The 15,052-nt window shown below is 43.1% G+C and overlaps 1 protein-coding gene across 1 annotated transcript in view; it reads left to right on the forward strand.

Annotated features, from left to right (window-relative positions):
- Window positions 1–15,052, forward strand: part of TLL1 (tolloid like 1) — a 586,556-nt gene that overhangs the window by 245,319 nt on the left and 326,185 nt on the right. The window contains 1 exon segment of the mRNA XM_029571633.1: window positions 14,972–15,052. Coding sequence (XP_029427493.1) covers window positions 14,972–15,052 — 81 coding nt within the window.

The raw sequence follows: 15,052 nt of genomic DNA on the forward strand, positions 1-15,052 counted from the left end.
GCCCATCAGCTATATACTTGCGTGGAGTTGTAAAATCTATGCACCTATAGCCAGGAGGTGGCATTCTCGGAGATAAGTTTAGGGAATTGATGCACAAAGATTGCATCTTGTAGTCTATGTGTGTTATTAACTGCAGGGATAAACTTTAATACAGGATAGTAGCTCTGCTACTTAGACATGCTTCAAATACTAATTGGAGAGGAACCCAGCAAACTTCACATCCAAACCACTTCAGGAGTGGAAGACTTGGTCCAGGAAGTAACATAAAATTTCCTCTGACCTTATGGTGAAAAATTTTACACTCATTCTATCCTGCTGATTACATATACACAAAATCACTTGAACTATTGTACAAAGCAGAGTATCTTTACAGTCTGCTTCATTCCTTTTTTTTTTTTTTGTTTTGTTCTCCTGCATGTCTTTCACGGGCAAGTGCAAGCGAGGCTGCAGTCTATCTAAGGAAGCCTACCATCTAACTAAGCATCAACAGAAACCTTTCCTTCCCTAGAATATATCTGAACCCTGTTTTTGTTCCTATTGGATTGCAAGCCAATTTTCAAAAGGATACTCACTGCTGTGGGATTCTCTTTGAAAATCCCACAGCAGCTGGTACCCTGCCCCCTGAGCTGTCCTTTTACCCATGGGGAAAATATGTGCGCTGTGAACAGTGTGTGTAATTTTCCTACTCAATAGGACTTTCTCTTGCAGGTAAATATCCATATACTGATGGGGAATTACTTTGAAAACTGTCCCCATTATAGACACATATACCCCATTATAGACACATAAAATAGGTCCCTTCCCCAGAGAGCTTACTTTGGGGCAGGCAATAAAGAACCTTTGCTTTGAATTATTATGAGACTTAACATAAAAGCAGGACTGACTCTACTTGCACCTGGTTATATTAAGGTATTTGGCCCCTCAGTGTAAAGAGTGAAGAAAATGTTACCTCTGAAAGTCAAAGTGCAGCCAGTTTCGCAAAGGGCATGATAATTGTCCCGTTAACACATTTTAACAGATGATATTAATGAGGGAACTTAATAACTGATCTACTAAAGAGTGGAGCACTTCCAAACTATGAACATACAGCCATACAAGCCAATGGAATTGGCTGGCTGAGTAGGTCCCTGGCCCCAGTTGATATGCAGGGGATAGGAGTGGAGATCGGAGGGGTGGGGAAGGCCCGGCTGGTATTGGCTCAGCCGAGTCAGATAAACTCAGACCCTGGCTTTTTGGCAGTAGGTGGGAGGGATCAGAAGGGCCCTGGGAGGTCCCAGGAAGTGGTGGCAGGAGTCCAGGGAGGGGGCCTTGGAAAGCCCCATTTTGTTTTTTGTATAATGTTGTGTCATCTGCAGTTTTGATCACTTCACTCATCATTCCCTTTTCCATATTACTTATAAATATATTAAAAAGCACTGGTCCCAGCACAGATCTCTGGGGCACTCCACTATTACCGTTCTCCATGGAGAGAAATGACCATTCAGTCCGACTCTCCGATTCCCATCTTTTAGCCAGTTACCAGTCCACAATAAGACACTGCCTCCTATCTCATAACTCTACTTTCCCAATGAGTCACTCATTAGGCAATATTTACACAAGCTTGCCATAGTCATTTTGCAAACCTGGATAGAATGGCAGGGTTGAGTAGAAGTGAGGGTTCCCATCTCCCAAAGACCAATTGAAATGCAATGGTATTTCAGTTCCTCAGCCCTTAACATCCAGTTGCATAAATACCCCAGCTTTCTGCTGGGTTACTTTAAAACATGGAATCTCCAAAGGAAGAAGAGGAAGAATGAAGTATAAGAAATTCAAGTTAAATTAAAGCAGGTAAGTTATTCTGGTTTACAGCATCATTACTTTCACATTAGTTCTATTTCTGCTATGTAAGTCAAAAAAGACATAATGTGGATAAAATAATTGTTTGTATTTTTCACAGGAGCACTTCAAAATTTTTTTACAGTTTCAAAGAATATTTACCGGTGAGTATATAATAAGTTTTTCTATATACGTTAATACATTTGAAAGTGTACTTAAAGAAGACAATTTACATGGATAAATACCTGTTTACCTGCATAAAAAAGGGCCACTGAGAATTGACCTCCCTTGATTCAGTATAGGTTCGTCTTCCCACAGCAAAAAAGGGGGTGGGGGTTAGGTCAGGGGAGGGGAGGGGAGGGAGAGTGCATGCTGGGCTTTCATTTTGAAAGGCCCATGCATACTTTCTGTGTGTATCTTTGTATCTGCTTCAAATGTACATGAGCACCACATAAACGCTGGAGGATATCTGCCCAGCTTTCAAAGGGGAAACCTGCAAGGATTGGGGAAAGGCTCCTTTGAAACTTATCTTGTAAGCCTACAGGCACATGCAAACGGGAAGCAGCAGCTATATAGCCATTTAAGACAGTACTTGCATGGCTATCTGGCACAGTTCACCATTACTAAGCCGGATAAAGTAGATATCTGGCTAAGTAATGGTGCACTGTATAACCCACAGTTGGACGTGGTTTGTGTGGGCACTAACTAATCCCCTTATGCAATAAGGGGAGTAGCGCCTCTACAATGCACGTCCAACACAGAGTGAAACTAATAGCTCTCATCACATGCTTTTCTGTACTGCCTCCTACTTAATAGAATTGGGATATTAAGTAGGAGAAACATCTCTTTAAAAAAATTTTAAAAAAAAAGTTTACAAAAAGTGTTGGCGAGGTTAGGAAAATGGACGCTGATAAATTCAGCATCCATTCTCCAAACCTGACTACCGGCACCAGAAGGAGTTAATAAATCAATATTAAAGTGTCGGGCACTTAATATTAATTTATTCACTCCTTCACTTATTGCCCATTGGTCCTTTCACTGACAAATGGAAAGCCTTCTGAAAGAGGATTGGTCTTTTCACTGACATGTGACAGTAAAGGGACCAATCAGCAATAAGTGAAGGAGTGAATAAATTAATATTAAGTGCCCAACACTTTAATTTTGATTTATTAACTCCTTCTGGTGCCCATAGTCAGGTTCAGAGAATGGACGCTGAATTTATCAGCATCCATTTTCCTAACCCCTGAATGTGCGCTGGTTAGGAAATTCAGAGTCCGTTTTCTTAACCGGCGGACAGCCACCGACAGCGGACCTCTCTCCGGCTCGCGCTGTCAAGGAGGCAATAGGGGTGTGCAATCGCCCTTAATGCCTCCTCGACAGCACGAGCCCTAATTTAAATATTACATCACGCCCCCAGGAGAGGTGCCTGGGGGCGCATTATGAAAGTGGGCGCTGAACACACAGCGGCCGCTTTCAGAGCAACTTTTTTGCATCAGCCCCTAAGGAAAGTAGCATTATAAGTACTGATTTATGCATCTATCTGGGGGATTTTTTCTGCTGCCAGATAAATAAATCAGTAGTTATCCAGGTAAGTGGCAGTAGCGGATGTTGATAGCCTATTAAGAATGCCTCCATCCCCTTCCCTAGCAAGTATGAGTTTAACCTGTGCCAAACATACATTTTACAGTTTTTTACATGTTTGTTTCACTCCCGATGCATTAGCATATCATTAGCTTACTGCATCAGAAGTTAACAAAAAAATAATCTTGATGCTAAAAATGTGCACTGAAAACCAGCACACATTTTATTAGCACCAAGATTATTTCATGTGCCTGAAAGTACAGTAGTGAACTTTTAAAAACACCCTAAATGACAAAAACTGGTAAAAAACCACCAGAATAAATAATTACGATCATTTTAAAAACAGTTTTTGAAAACTTAGGATAAAAATGATTGTGCATGTGCAAAATTAAAAAAATGTAATTAAAAATAATCTGATCAGATGAGGTTTAAAACATGTTTAGGTGAATCCATGTGACGCCTGTTTATTCTTTTCCAGATACTACTCCAGATTTGTAAACTATGCCACTGGAGATCCATCGCTCGGATACGTAGAATGGTGCAGGCCTTCACTGCCAGATTATGGACTACCTATCCCTTTATACTAATAAATAAAAATAAAATTAGCTATTCTTGACTATGCATGTGAATCTTTCGCTAATAGTCCCTAACATGCTGTAAGCTTCTCTATGTGTTTGTATGTGTGCTTAGTACCAAATGCAAGTAAATCTGGAAAAGACCAATTATGATTTTCATGAAAAGACCAAAATAATCTCCAACACAAATTCAAATACTTTCTAAATAAACAAGAAGTTGATCTGCTCTAGAATATACATTCCTTGGCCTGAAATTAAGTGCCCCTGGGAGTTAAAAACCTGTTTTAAAGACAGGAGTGTCCTAGCGGTTCAAGCAGCAGGCTGAGAATCAAGGAAACCAGCATTCAAATCCTGATTATGCTCCTTGTGACCTTGTGCAAGTGACTTTATTGCCTCAGGTGCAAACATATTGGCCTGATTTACTAACCTATATCACAGAATGAGAGAAAAGCCTTAGTAAATCAGGTCCTTACTGTTGCGGTTCTGGCTGCGAGCACCGTGGCCAGGCCCTTACCTCCGGGCTCCCGGTCCCCCAGTCCTGCTCCTGCTTCCAGAGGCCTGGTTTGCGGCCTGTTTGGCGGCGTCCCCGCTGGGGCTGCGCTGCTGTGAGGTCTCCCATGGACGCCCGGCTCCTAGACGCGCGCACGCCACTTGGGCGCTCTTCTAGGCCGTTTCCCACCAGTGGTGACTCCGCCCAACTCCTGACGTCAGACGCCGCAGCCTTGATAAGCCGGCCACGGTCATCCAGTCTTTGCCTTGCAATGGGTTAGCCTCCGGTTTCCTGTTGCGCTGTGCCCCAGAGTGACTCGCTTTGCTTCGTCGCTCCATTCCTGCTACAGTACCTGTTTGGTTCCTGCCTGCCTGCCACAGTACCTGCTTGGTTCCTGCTTGCTTGCTACAGTACCTGCTTGGTTCCTGCTTGCCTGCTATAGTACTTACCTGGTTCCAGTACCCGAATCCTGCTACAGTTCCTGCCTGGTTCCAGTACCCGAATCCTGCTACAGTTCTTGCCTGGTTCCTGTACCCGAATCCTGCTACAGTTCCTTCCTGGTTCCGGTACCCGAGTCTTGCTACAGTTCCTGCCTGGTGCCAGAACCCGAGCCCAGTTACAGTATTGCTACTGTCCTAGTCTGGTTCCAGTTACCTGTCCTGATCCACAACCCACCTAAGTCCCAGCGGCCGGGCCCCTACGGGCTCCTCCCGGGGGGGCTTGGCTTCCAAGGGTGAAGCCACCTAAGTCCCAGTAGTTGGGCTCCTACGGGCTCCTCCCGGAGGAGTACCAGCTTCCAGGGTGAAGAGCATCTACGTCCTGCCTGAACATCTGCCTCCCGGCCTGCTATTCATTAGAGACATTGACCACCTTTTCCAGTCTCCAGCAGGTCAGCCCAAGGGTCCACTAAACAGAGACTCCCATAACACTTAGATTTTAAGCCCTCTGGGGTCAGAGAAATGTTACAGTACGTGAATTTCACTTACTATGAGATACCAATGAAAGGCATGAGCTAAATAAATAAATACAAGAAAAAACTGTAAGGGCCCTATATGCAGCAAAGAAACCTCTGGACTGATATAACTCCGCCACTGAAACTACTATTGGTATTATCTAATAGGGATGTGAATCGTTTTAGGACGATTAAAATTATCGTCCGATAATTTTAATATCGTCTTAAACCGTTATGGAACACAATACAATACAGATTCTAACGATTTATCGTTATAAATCGTTAGAATCGTGAGCCGGCACACTAAAACCCCCTAAAACCCACCCCCGACCCTTTAAATTAAATCCCCCACCCTCCCGAACCCCCCCCCAAATAACTTAAATAACCTGCGGGTCCAGCGGCGGTCCGGAACGGCAGCGGTCCGGAACGGGCTCCTGCTCTGAATCTTGTCGTCTTCAGCCGGCGCCATTTTCCAAAATGGCGCCGAAAATGGCGGCGGCCATAGACGAAAAAGATTGGACAGCAGGAGGTCCTTCCGGACCCCCGCTGGACTTTTGGCAAGTCTCGTGGGGGTCAGGAGGCCCCCCACAAGCTGGCCAAAAGTTCCTGGAGGTCCAGCGGGGGTCAGGGAGCGATTTCCCGCCGCGAATCGTTTTCGTACGGAAAATGGCGCCGGCAGGAGATCGACTGCAGGAGGTCATTCAGCGAGGGTTCCGGCGCCTCGCTGAACGACCTCCTGCAGTCGATCTCCTGCTGGCGCCATTTTCCGTACGAAAACGATTCGCGGCGGGAAATCGCTCCCTGACCCCCGCTGGACCTCCAGGAACTTTTGGCCAGCTTGTGGGGGGCCTCCTGACCCCCACGAGACTTGCCAAAAGTCCAGCGGGGGTCCGGAAGGACCTCCTGCCGTCCAATCTTTTTCGTCTATGGCCGCCGCCATTTTCGGCGCCATTTTGGAAAATGGCGCCGGCTGAAGACGACAAGATTCAGAGCAGGAGCCCGTTCCGGACCGCTGCCGTTCCGGACCGCCGCTGGACCCGCAGGTTATTTAAGTTATTTGGTGGGGGATTTAATTTAAAGGGTCGGGGGTGGGTTTTAGGGGGTTTTAATGTGCCGGTTTTTCGATTTTTCGATTTTTAACGATTTTTAACGATTTTTCACGATATTTTACCCCCCCAAACGGCAACAATACGATTCCCTCCCCCTCCCAGCCGAAATCGATCGTTAAGACGATCGAGGACACGATTCACATCCCTATTATCTAATACCATCATTCAACCAATCCTCTAAATAGGAGTGAGGTCTGGGGTCTATCTTTAACCCCAAACTATGGAGACTGGGACAGAACCCCCAACAAAAATCCCATACCTCCAGTTCTGCAAAGCACGACTTCATTAACACATAAACACCCCTAATAATGGATACAGAGCAGAATTAGCATGCTTCCGCTTACTGCTTACTATACAAAGAAGAATATTCAAATTATGGTTTCATCTCAATAGCATCAGTACAAACTCCCTCCAATACCGGACACTCTGTGAAATACCAGACCCTGTAAAATACCAGGTACACTGAAAAAAACACACTCAACACATATATAGTAAACATGCAGTATGAAACCAGCACCAGTAAACATGCAGTATGAAACACTCAAAACTCAACAGCTATAACCCAGCCTGTGAAAAAACAGAAATCCAAATATTGCATTGTGCCCTTGAACACCAATACACCTCATGTTGGGAGGTGCAGTTTGGAAAACAGAATAAGCTGGATTCCCAGAAACTTAGAAGCAGAGAAATATGATGGCAGAAAAAGTCTGCCTATTCACCCAACTAATTCAGTTTTACAATTCCTACCACTCAGAGATCCCTTCTTCAGTTCAGATACTGTTCTGGTTTCCATCACCTCCATGGGGAAGCTGTTCCATGCATCCACTACCCTTTTTATAAAGAAATATTTTCTAAGATTACTCTTGAGTCTACCTTCTTTCACCCTTATCCCATGACCTAAAGCCTCATTTCTGTTGAAAAAGGTTTGCCTCCTGTACATGGAATTCTTGAAGATATTTATAAATTGACTCTCATATCTCCCCTATATTGCTTTACCTCTATGTTTAGATCTGTTCTCATATGCTTTAATAAGAAGACCATTGACTATTTAGTAGACAACCTCTAGACCAACTCCAACTGGTTTATATCCTCTTAAGGTGCAGTCTCCAGAATTGTATTCTAAATGAGGTCTCAACAGAGACCTATTCAAGGGCAGTCACCTCCCTGTTTTGGCTGACCATTGGTCTCCCTATGCAACCAAGCATCATTTTGGCTCTTGCTGTTGCTTTATCCACCTGTTTGGCTACCTTAAGATCATCAGATATGTTCATGCCAGATCCCTCTCTTCTTTCTTGCTTAGAAGTATTTCACTCCCTTTAATGTTCCTCTCTGTTGGGTATTTGCATCCTAAATACATAACTGCATTTTTTTTAGCATTAAATCTTAGCTGCCAGACTCTAGATCACTTCTTGAGCTTCACAAGGAATGATCTAGAGGAGCTTCATATTTTCCATACAATCCTGGCTGTCTAACCTATTGCAGATTTTGGAATCATCAGCAAAAAAGACAAAACTTATCCCAACAATCCTTCCACAATGTTGCTCATGAAAATGTTGAAAAGAACTGGTCCAAGGACTGATCCTGAGGCATATTGCTAGAAATGCCCTCCCTTACTCAAAATGAACTCCATTTACCATTACCCTATGTTGCCTCCCGCTCAAGCAGTTTCTAATCCAGTCAGTCCAAGAAATCGATCAGATTCACCTGACAAGACCTCTGCTGCCTCAGATCTCACAATCCATTTGGTTCTAGAAACTGTGCTATCCTATGTTTTAGCAATGATACCATTAATTTGCTCACCACAGAGGTCATACTAAATGACCTGTAGTTCTCAGCCTCCTCTTCACTTCCATATCACTACACAGAGCCACAAACTAGGAGAATATGTTACCTTAGCCACACATGCAAAACACAGACCCTCACTAAATGCAGAATAAGTGACCACAGACTAGAAATGAAAAATAATGACAAAATCTGTAAGCAATGGAACATCAGAGTGTTACATATACTGCAAAGAGGCATTTTGGGGGACGGATTTGGGATGGGAAACAGAACATTTTCAAAAGTATGCCCATAAATACATGCACACACATTTACATCATTGCTGTTCAAAAATTTGCACACCATAGCCACGAACGTGGCTCTTTTTAGTCAATGGAAATAAGCTGTGGTGGAGATACTCGCTGTTGTGCAAAATGTTTTGAGCAGCAATGATGTACACAGCATACCATTTGGAGTTTAATGTTGCGGGGACCCTATCATTTTTTAAAAGATCAGAAATCGCATCTAGTAAAATTGATTCATACCAATATCTTAAAAAAAAAAAATCCCCTGATGCAGTCGATGTGCGAAACTCTGCCAGAGTTGGGCTCTGTTTGAATTTTAATTATATATGTGCAAAGGTAAGGCACCTGGTCTGTGTTGCTTCTGCCTTCTGGCTTCAACAGACCATCTTCCATTCAGCTTTGTGGGACCCCCACTATTTCAGACAGTGCACATTATTACAAAGCCAGATAGTGCATACGAAGGGGCAGATTTTCAAAGGGTTACGCACGTAAGACACGCACGTAACCCCTGAAAAGCTGCCCCTTCCACCCTCTGCGTGCGCCGAGCCTATCTTGCATAGACTCGGCGGCATGCGCAAGCCCCGGGATGCGTGCCAGGGCGCGTCAGGGGGCATGTTGCGGCTGGCGCATCATCGGGGGGCGTTCTGGGGTGGGGCCGTGGACGTGGTTCGGACCCAGGGGCATTCCGGGGGCATGGCCATGGCCTCCAGACCGGTCCCCAGACCGGAACATGGCGCCCCGACAGCCAGCCAGTGCGCACATGTTACGCCTGCCTTGGGCAGGCGTAACTTGTAAAATAAAGGTAGGGGGGGAATTAGTTAGGGCTGGGGGATGGGTTAGATAGGGAAAGGGAGGGGAAGGTGGGGGGGCTGGAAGGAAAGTTCCCTCCGAGGCCGCTCCAATTTCGGAGCGACCTCAGAGGGAACGGAAGATGGTTGCGCGGCTTGGCGCGTGCAGGCTGCCAATTTTGGGCAGCCTTGCGTGCGCAAACCCTGTATTTTTTAACATGCATGTGGCTGCATGCGCATGTTATAAAATCGGGAGTAGATTTGTTCGCGCCGGGTTGCACGAACAAATCTACTCCCACGCGCACCTTTTAAAATCTACCCCCATCTCAATTAGTGCCCATAAATTGAAATATTGTTCACAAAATGAAAACATTTAAAAAAACAAAAAAAAACCTGTATGAAGAAACATAACACGCAAAAAAAGAGGAAAAACGAAACTAAACAGCAGTTTTATTGACCCTTAATAATTGCAGAGAATTACTCAGTGGTTCAGCCATTAAAGCATACACTTTCTTCAAGCTCTGACTTCCAGCAACAGCTCAGTAATCTGCAGGTCCCTTAATTATCTCTCAGGGCAGACTCACTGGAAGTTTCAAAACACTCACTGCTTTTGTTAGTTTTTACCTGAGTTTCTTTAGACCGTGTAGCAAGGAAATGAGACACTTTTTTCCCCCATAGATTTCCCTGCAAATATTTGATATATTTTCAGATAATAGATGATCTATTTGTGATATCTTACAATTAAGATCTTTTATGGAAACTATGAGCATTTCTCCTTCTAAAGGTGCATCTTCGTCTCCTGTTTATCACAGGTTTGATAATGGGGGTGAGGGCGTGGTTTGACCTTGTTCTTGTTTGTGTAATGTTAATAGTGTTGTACTGGGCAGGCAGTTGTCTATTTCCTCATTATTTTATTGTGGGGCTGTGTTAATTTGTTCTACTGATCATTGATTTGCTTTGCTTGGACTTTCACTTATAGATGATGGAGAATCTTGCATTTATTTGCTTTTTTTTTCTTGTTTCTTAGTGATATTTTAAGTAGAAGAGCTTTTCCCTTTTTCCCATGATATTTCATTTCTTTTTCAATTTATGTTTGAATTGTAAATTTATATTCTTCTGTAAACAGAAAGTAAATAAAAATATTGCAGCACAATACACAGAGATCTGATCAAATGCTGATAGCTGAGTTCCTTTTGATATTACTCTGAATGTATTTACATTCTCTTTCTTAAAATACATGACATAAACATTGATATAACCAAAGTATGCTAAAAATGTAAGGCTTTTAGTGACTTTTTTATTTAGCAAGGACAGATGTTTAGGTTTCATATCATTTTTACAGAGTTTTCTTTTTATGTGTGTAGTTTTTCAATAAATCATGGACTTCAAAGGCTATTTAATTCTGCATGTTCTTTACTAACAAAGTATATACAGCTTTGCTAGAAAAAAACCACATTGAAGTATTATCTCATTCTTTTTCTATGCAAAAACCCCAAAATACATTCCCAAGGGTTATAGCAACTATTTGATAAAGTAACCCTGCAATTAGGCACATAATTATTTGGTGAACAAGCTTTCTTTAACATATTTACCTTATATGGCATTATCTATTCTGTCATCTCTTTACAACGGCATCGACTTGGAGCCAGTTTGATGGTGCCCTGCCCCACAGGAGACCCAGATTCAGTTCCTGCATCTGGTTCCCACTTCTTTGGCTGGCCTAGCCTGGGAAAGTTGTAGAAATTTTATTCATAGCTCCTATAGAAGGGGTGACCAATTCCCGTTCTCAAGGCCCACAAACAGGTCAGACTTTAGCATATCCACAGTAAAAATGCATGAGTGAGGTTTGCAGGTACAGTTCCATTGTATGTAAATATACCTAATGCATAATCATGCAGGTATTCTGAAAAGCAGATCTGTTTATGGCTCTTGAGGACTGGAGTTGTTACGTATTAGTAATAATGGATGATTGAAGATTGCACATACTGATCTTGAAAGGGAATTGTAGACCAAGGACCATCATAGCAATTGAAAGGCTGGGGAAGAAATAGGAGGGATAATTTTCAGTAGTGTACCAAAATCAGCACATACATGCATGGTTAGATGTGCCTAAAGTTATGCCTGCATAATATAAACTGAGTAGCCGGTGCCACAAAATGTATAAAATGCTGCTTATTACCACCCTGAAAGTACCATGGGGCGATGCAATACAGTGCAGTCGGACGTGGGATAAATAGGCGCTAATCTACCCCTAATGCAATAGGGGATTATCGCCTATTTAACATGAGTCTGACGCAGAGTGAATAAGATAGCGCTCATCACATGCAAATGCATGTGAATGAGCCTATTACTCATTCCGCCGCATGCACAAAGATAAATGTGTGTCTCAGATGCACATTTATCGCTCAGCTAGTAACACTGTACTTCTTTTACCTGGCCGGCACCATCTTGTGCTCCTACCATGTGACAGGGGCCGGCCAATGGCACTGGTAGCCCCTGTGACATAGTAAGGGCAAAGGCTATCGGCGCCATTTTGAATACCGGCAACCGACAGCCAGAGTGCAGGAGATCGCTCCAAGAACCCTGCTGGACCACCAGGGACTTTTGGTAAGTCTTGTGGGGGTCAGGAGGGTGGGGGGGTTTATTTGTTAGATACGTTGTATTCATGGGGGTTCACCATAGGTTTCGTGACCCCACGAATACAACAAATAGGGACATATACGTTGCAGATTGCCAATACGTCGAAAACGAATGCACACACCTACCAACTTCATCCCTTAATCCCCACTCTTTTTTTCCATCCCAGAGCTCTCAGATTCCACTCCTCTTCCACTCCCACCTCATCCCCCCCCTACATACCTGAGTTCCCAGCTAGAAGGCTGCTCCTCCAGTCTCCTGGTACCTCAAGCTTTCTGTCTCTCCCTCTCTTTAGCTTGTTCAGCAGGCGAGCAGAGCTGGCCAATGGGTGTCTCTAGCTGGTCCTGCTGCTGCTGGCTCCTCTCCCTCTGCTGATCAGATCAGCTGACTACAGCAGCTAAAGTCGGTTAGAAGGCCTGACCACCAACCCTCATTCTCCCCTGTGATTCTGCCTCTCACTTTGGTGATTCCAGCAAGCTGCAGGGAACAGTGGCAGTAATGGTGATTTGATCCCTTCCAGGTTGGCTCAGAGGGAAACAAGTGTAGTGGCATGAAGGGAGGGGAAAAGATGATAGTAGTGACTGTGGTGACTGCGGCTCTAGTGGCTCTGTTTGGCCCTGCTGTAGGATCAGATTGGAGGCAGGGAAGCAGTAGGGTTTTTTTTTTTCTTAATTTGCTAAGGGCCCCATCAGGCACATGGTCAGTGGCCATGGCAGGGCTTCCAAAACCTGTCCTGGGGATCCCTCAGCCAACTGGGTTTTCAAGATATCCCCAATGAATATGCATGAGATAAATTTGCATATGCTGAGCCTACATAGGTCAAACCACATTTTATGGGTGCAAATTCTTTATAAAATTATCAATAGTGAGACGACAGTCTTAGTTCTTAATCAGAAAGGTCCATGTGTTAAAAATGAACAAAATAAATGTTTGACAGTTGGCCATTTCCTTACCCATTTGCACACGTTGGACAATATTTCAATTTCAAGCAAAATTAGGGAAAAACATTCCACAGAAAATATGTGTGCAAGCAAAAATCTTCCAACTGCTGCTTAAATTAGCCTTTTCAGGTAAAAGTCCCATAGTGCTTTATGTGGCAGATTTTTTTACACAATTTTTTCTGTGGAAGTTTTTTCACTGTTGCCGGAAGTGAATCCTTGGGACAAGAAAACGACCAATTGCAAAATTGTCCCAGCAAGCAGACTTGTATGCTGTTTGCACATTTTTGTCCCACTTCTGTTCAAAATTTAAATCTGATCCCTATTGGTTTCATAAATTCAGAATCTTGGAATTTAAATAGATGCAAAGTTAATAAAACTGTGGATATAGCAAAAAAAGAATGCAAAAAGAGCTGACAGAATTACCTTGGTTGGCCAAATGCTTCATTTCTTTTTATTTTTTTGCAAACAAGAGCCCAAAACTTATGGAAATGTTACATCGCTTAAAACCTGTAGTGAAGCCACTGATTTTAGTCACATTCCTGATTCAGTCACCCCCCCCCCCCACCCCCTAGCATGCAGAGATGGCATTTTCCTGTCATTGTTTTAATCTGACGTTATGAACTGCCAATGGGTTGTCAGAAGCTTGTAAAGTTAGAAAACAATGTTGCAGGCTTTTTATTTACCATATGGTTTTCTATTGGTTTGGTGATGGTTGGTTGAAACAGGTTTCCTTTCATATAGAGGGCTCTGTGTCCTCAGTCTGAGGGGAGGGGGTGACTGAAATGCTAGTTTACTGCACAGCTGGAGTCTCATCTGTCTCTCACAGGAGCTTCATCCCTGCCTCACTTACCCTGCATCTCCAGCAGTCCTGTAATGAAAGACAGGATTCTGCCTTCATCCATCTCACTTCAGCAATCACTTTGCCACCTTCAAAGAAGTCCACAAGCATGATAAAAACATACTGGGATAAATGGAATGGGCATTTAATAATAAGACCAAAAGGACATTGCAGAATCAAGAAACAGATAAGCTCATGTGCTGATTATTCTTGGTAGCGGTGATGTTTATATGGCAGATACATTTCTGGATGTCTTTTAAACTTAAAATAAAATCTAATGTTTAATTAAAGTTATCAAAAGCTCCTGAGGCAGATCTAGAGGAATTTAGTGAATGGATATATGTCAGAACACAGATTTTAAGAAGACAATGAAACTCTGGCTGTTCCTTTGGGTGGTTCACTTTTCAGCTTTCCTCTTACTTATTGATTATTGGGTCTACACAGTCAGGAATGCCCTCAAGGTCTTATTACAATCTTGAAATATCTGCTAGGTTAGCAACTACTGTGTGATTAAAGGCTGTGTGTGTGTGCTTTTTTTTTTTTTTTTTTTAAAGGTCTGTTGCAAACCTAAGAGAAGATTCAAAAATCTGTTGGAACATTTTACATGATCTTCATTGCTAGCATTTGTTCTATTATGAAATTCTTCTTGGGTGGGAAAGTGTATTCTGAGGAGATAAAATAAACTGATATTGGTATGCATGAGAACAGGCTTTCTGACTGTCAATCAATGTGGTGCAAAGGGTGTCAAGTTCACAATGAAGAAGAAAATGCTTCAAATAATCATGAGATGATGCAACTGTTTTGACTTTGTCTGGATAGTAAAGATGTTAAGGTTGCAGCCTGCTGTGCATTTTCAGAAAGAAAAAAAAAACATCCTTGCAAACAGATTTTGCATTCCTGTTTTAAGAAGTTGCAAATAATATGGGTGTGGGCAACCAGATCAACTCTTACAACCTCATTATTATGTTATTATGTTAGAAGGGTTGATCTGGTTGCCCACACCCATATTATTTGCAGCTTCTTAAAACAGGAATGCAAAATCTGTTTGCAAGGATAGGTTCCAACTTCCATGGAGCAATCCGTGATCTCTTTCTTTCTTGCACACAGGCTGAACAGTGTGATATCTGTGAATAAGGTAAATTGTTTTCCACTCTCTCAGTATTTTATTTTATTTTCAAGGTGGCCTTGGAGAGCAGGACCTGTCAAGAACAAGAGGTGCCCTCTATCAACTTATAGACAGGATACGAAGATTTGGCTCTG

This window comes from Rhinatrema bivittatum, chromosome 1 (assembly GCF_901001135.1).
Source record: "Rhinatrema bivittatum chromosome 1, aRhiBiv1.1, whole genome shotgun sequence".
Classification (NCBI taxonomy): Eukaryota; Metazoa; Chordata; class Amphibia; order Gymnophiona; family Rhinatrematidae; genus Rhinatrema; species Rhinatrema bivittatum.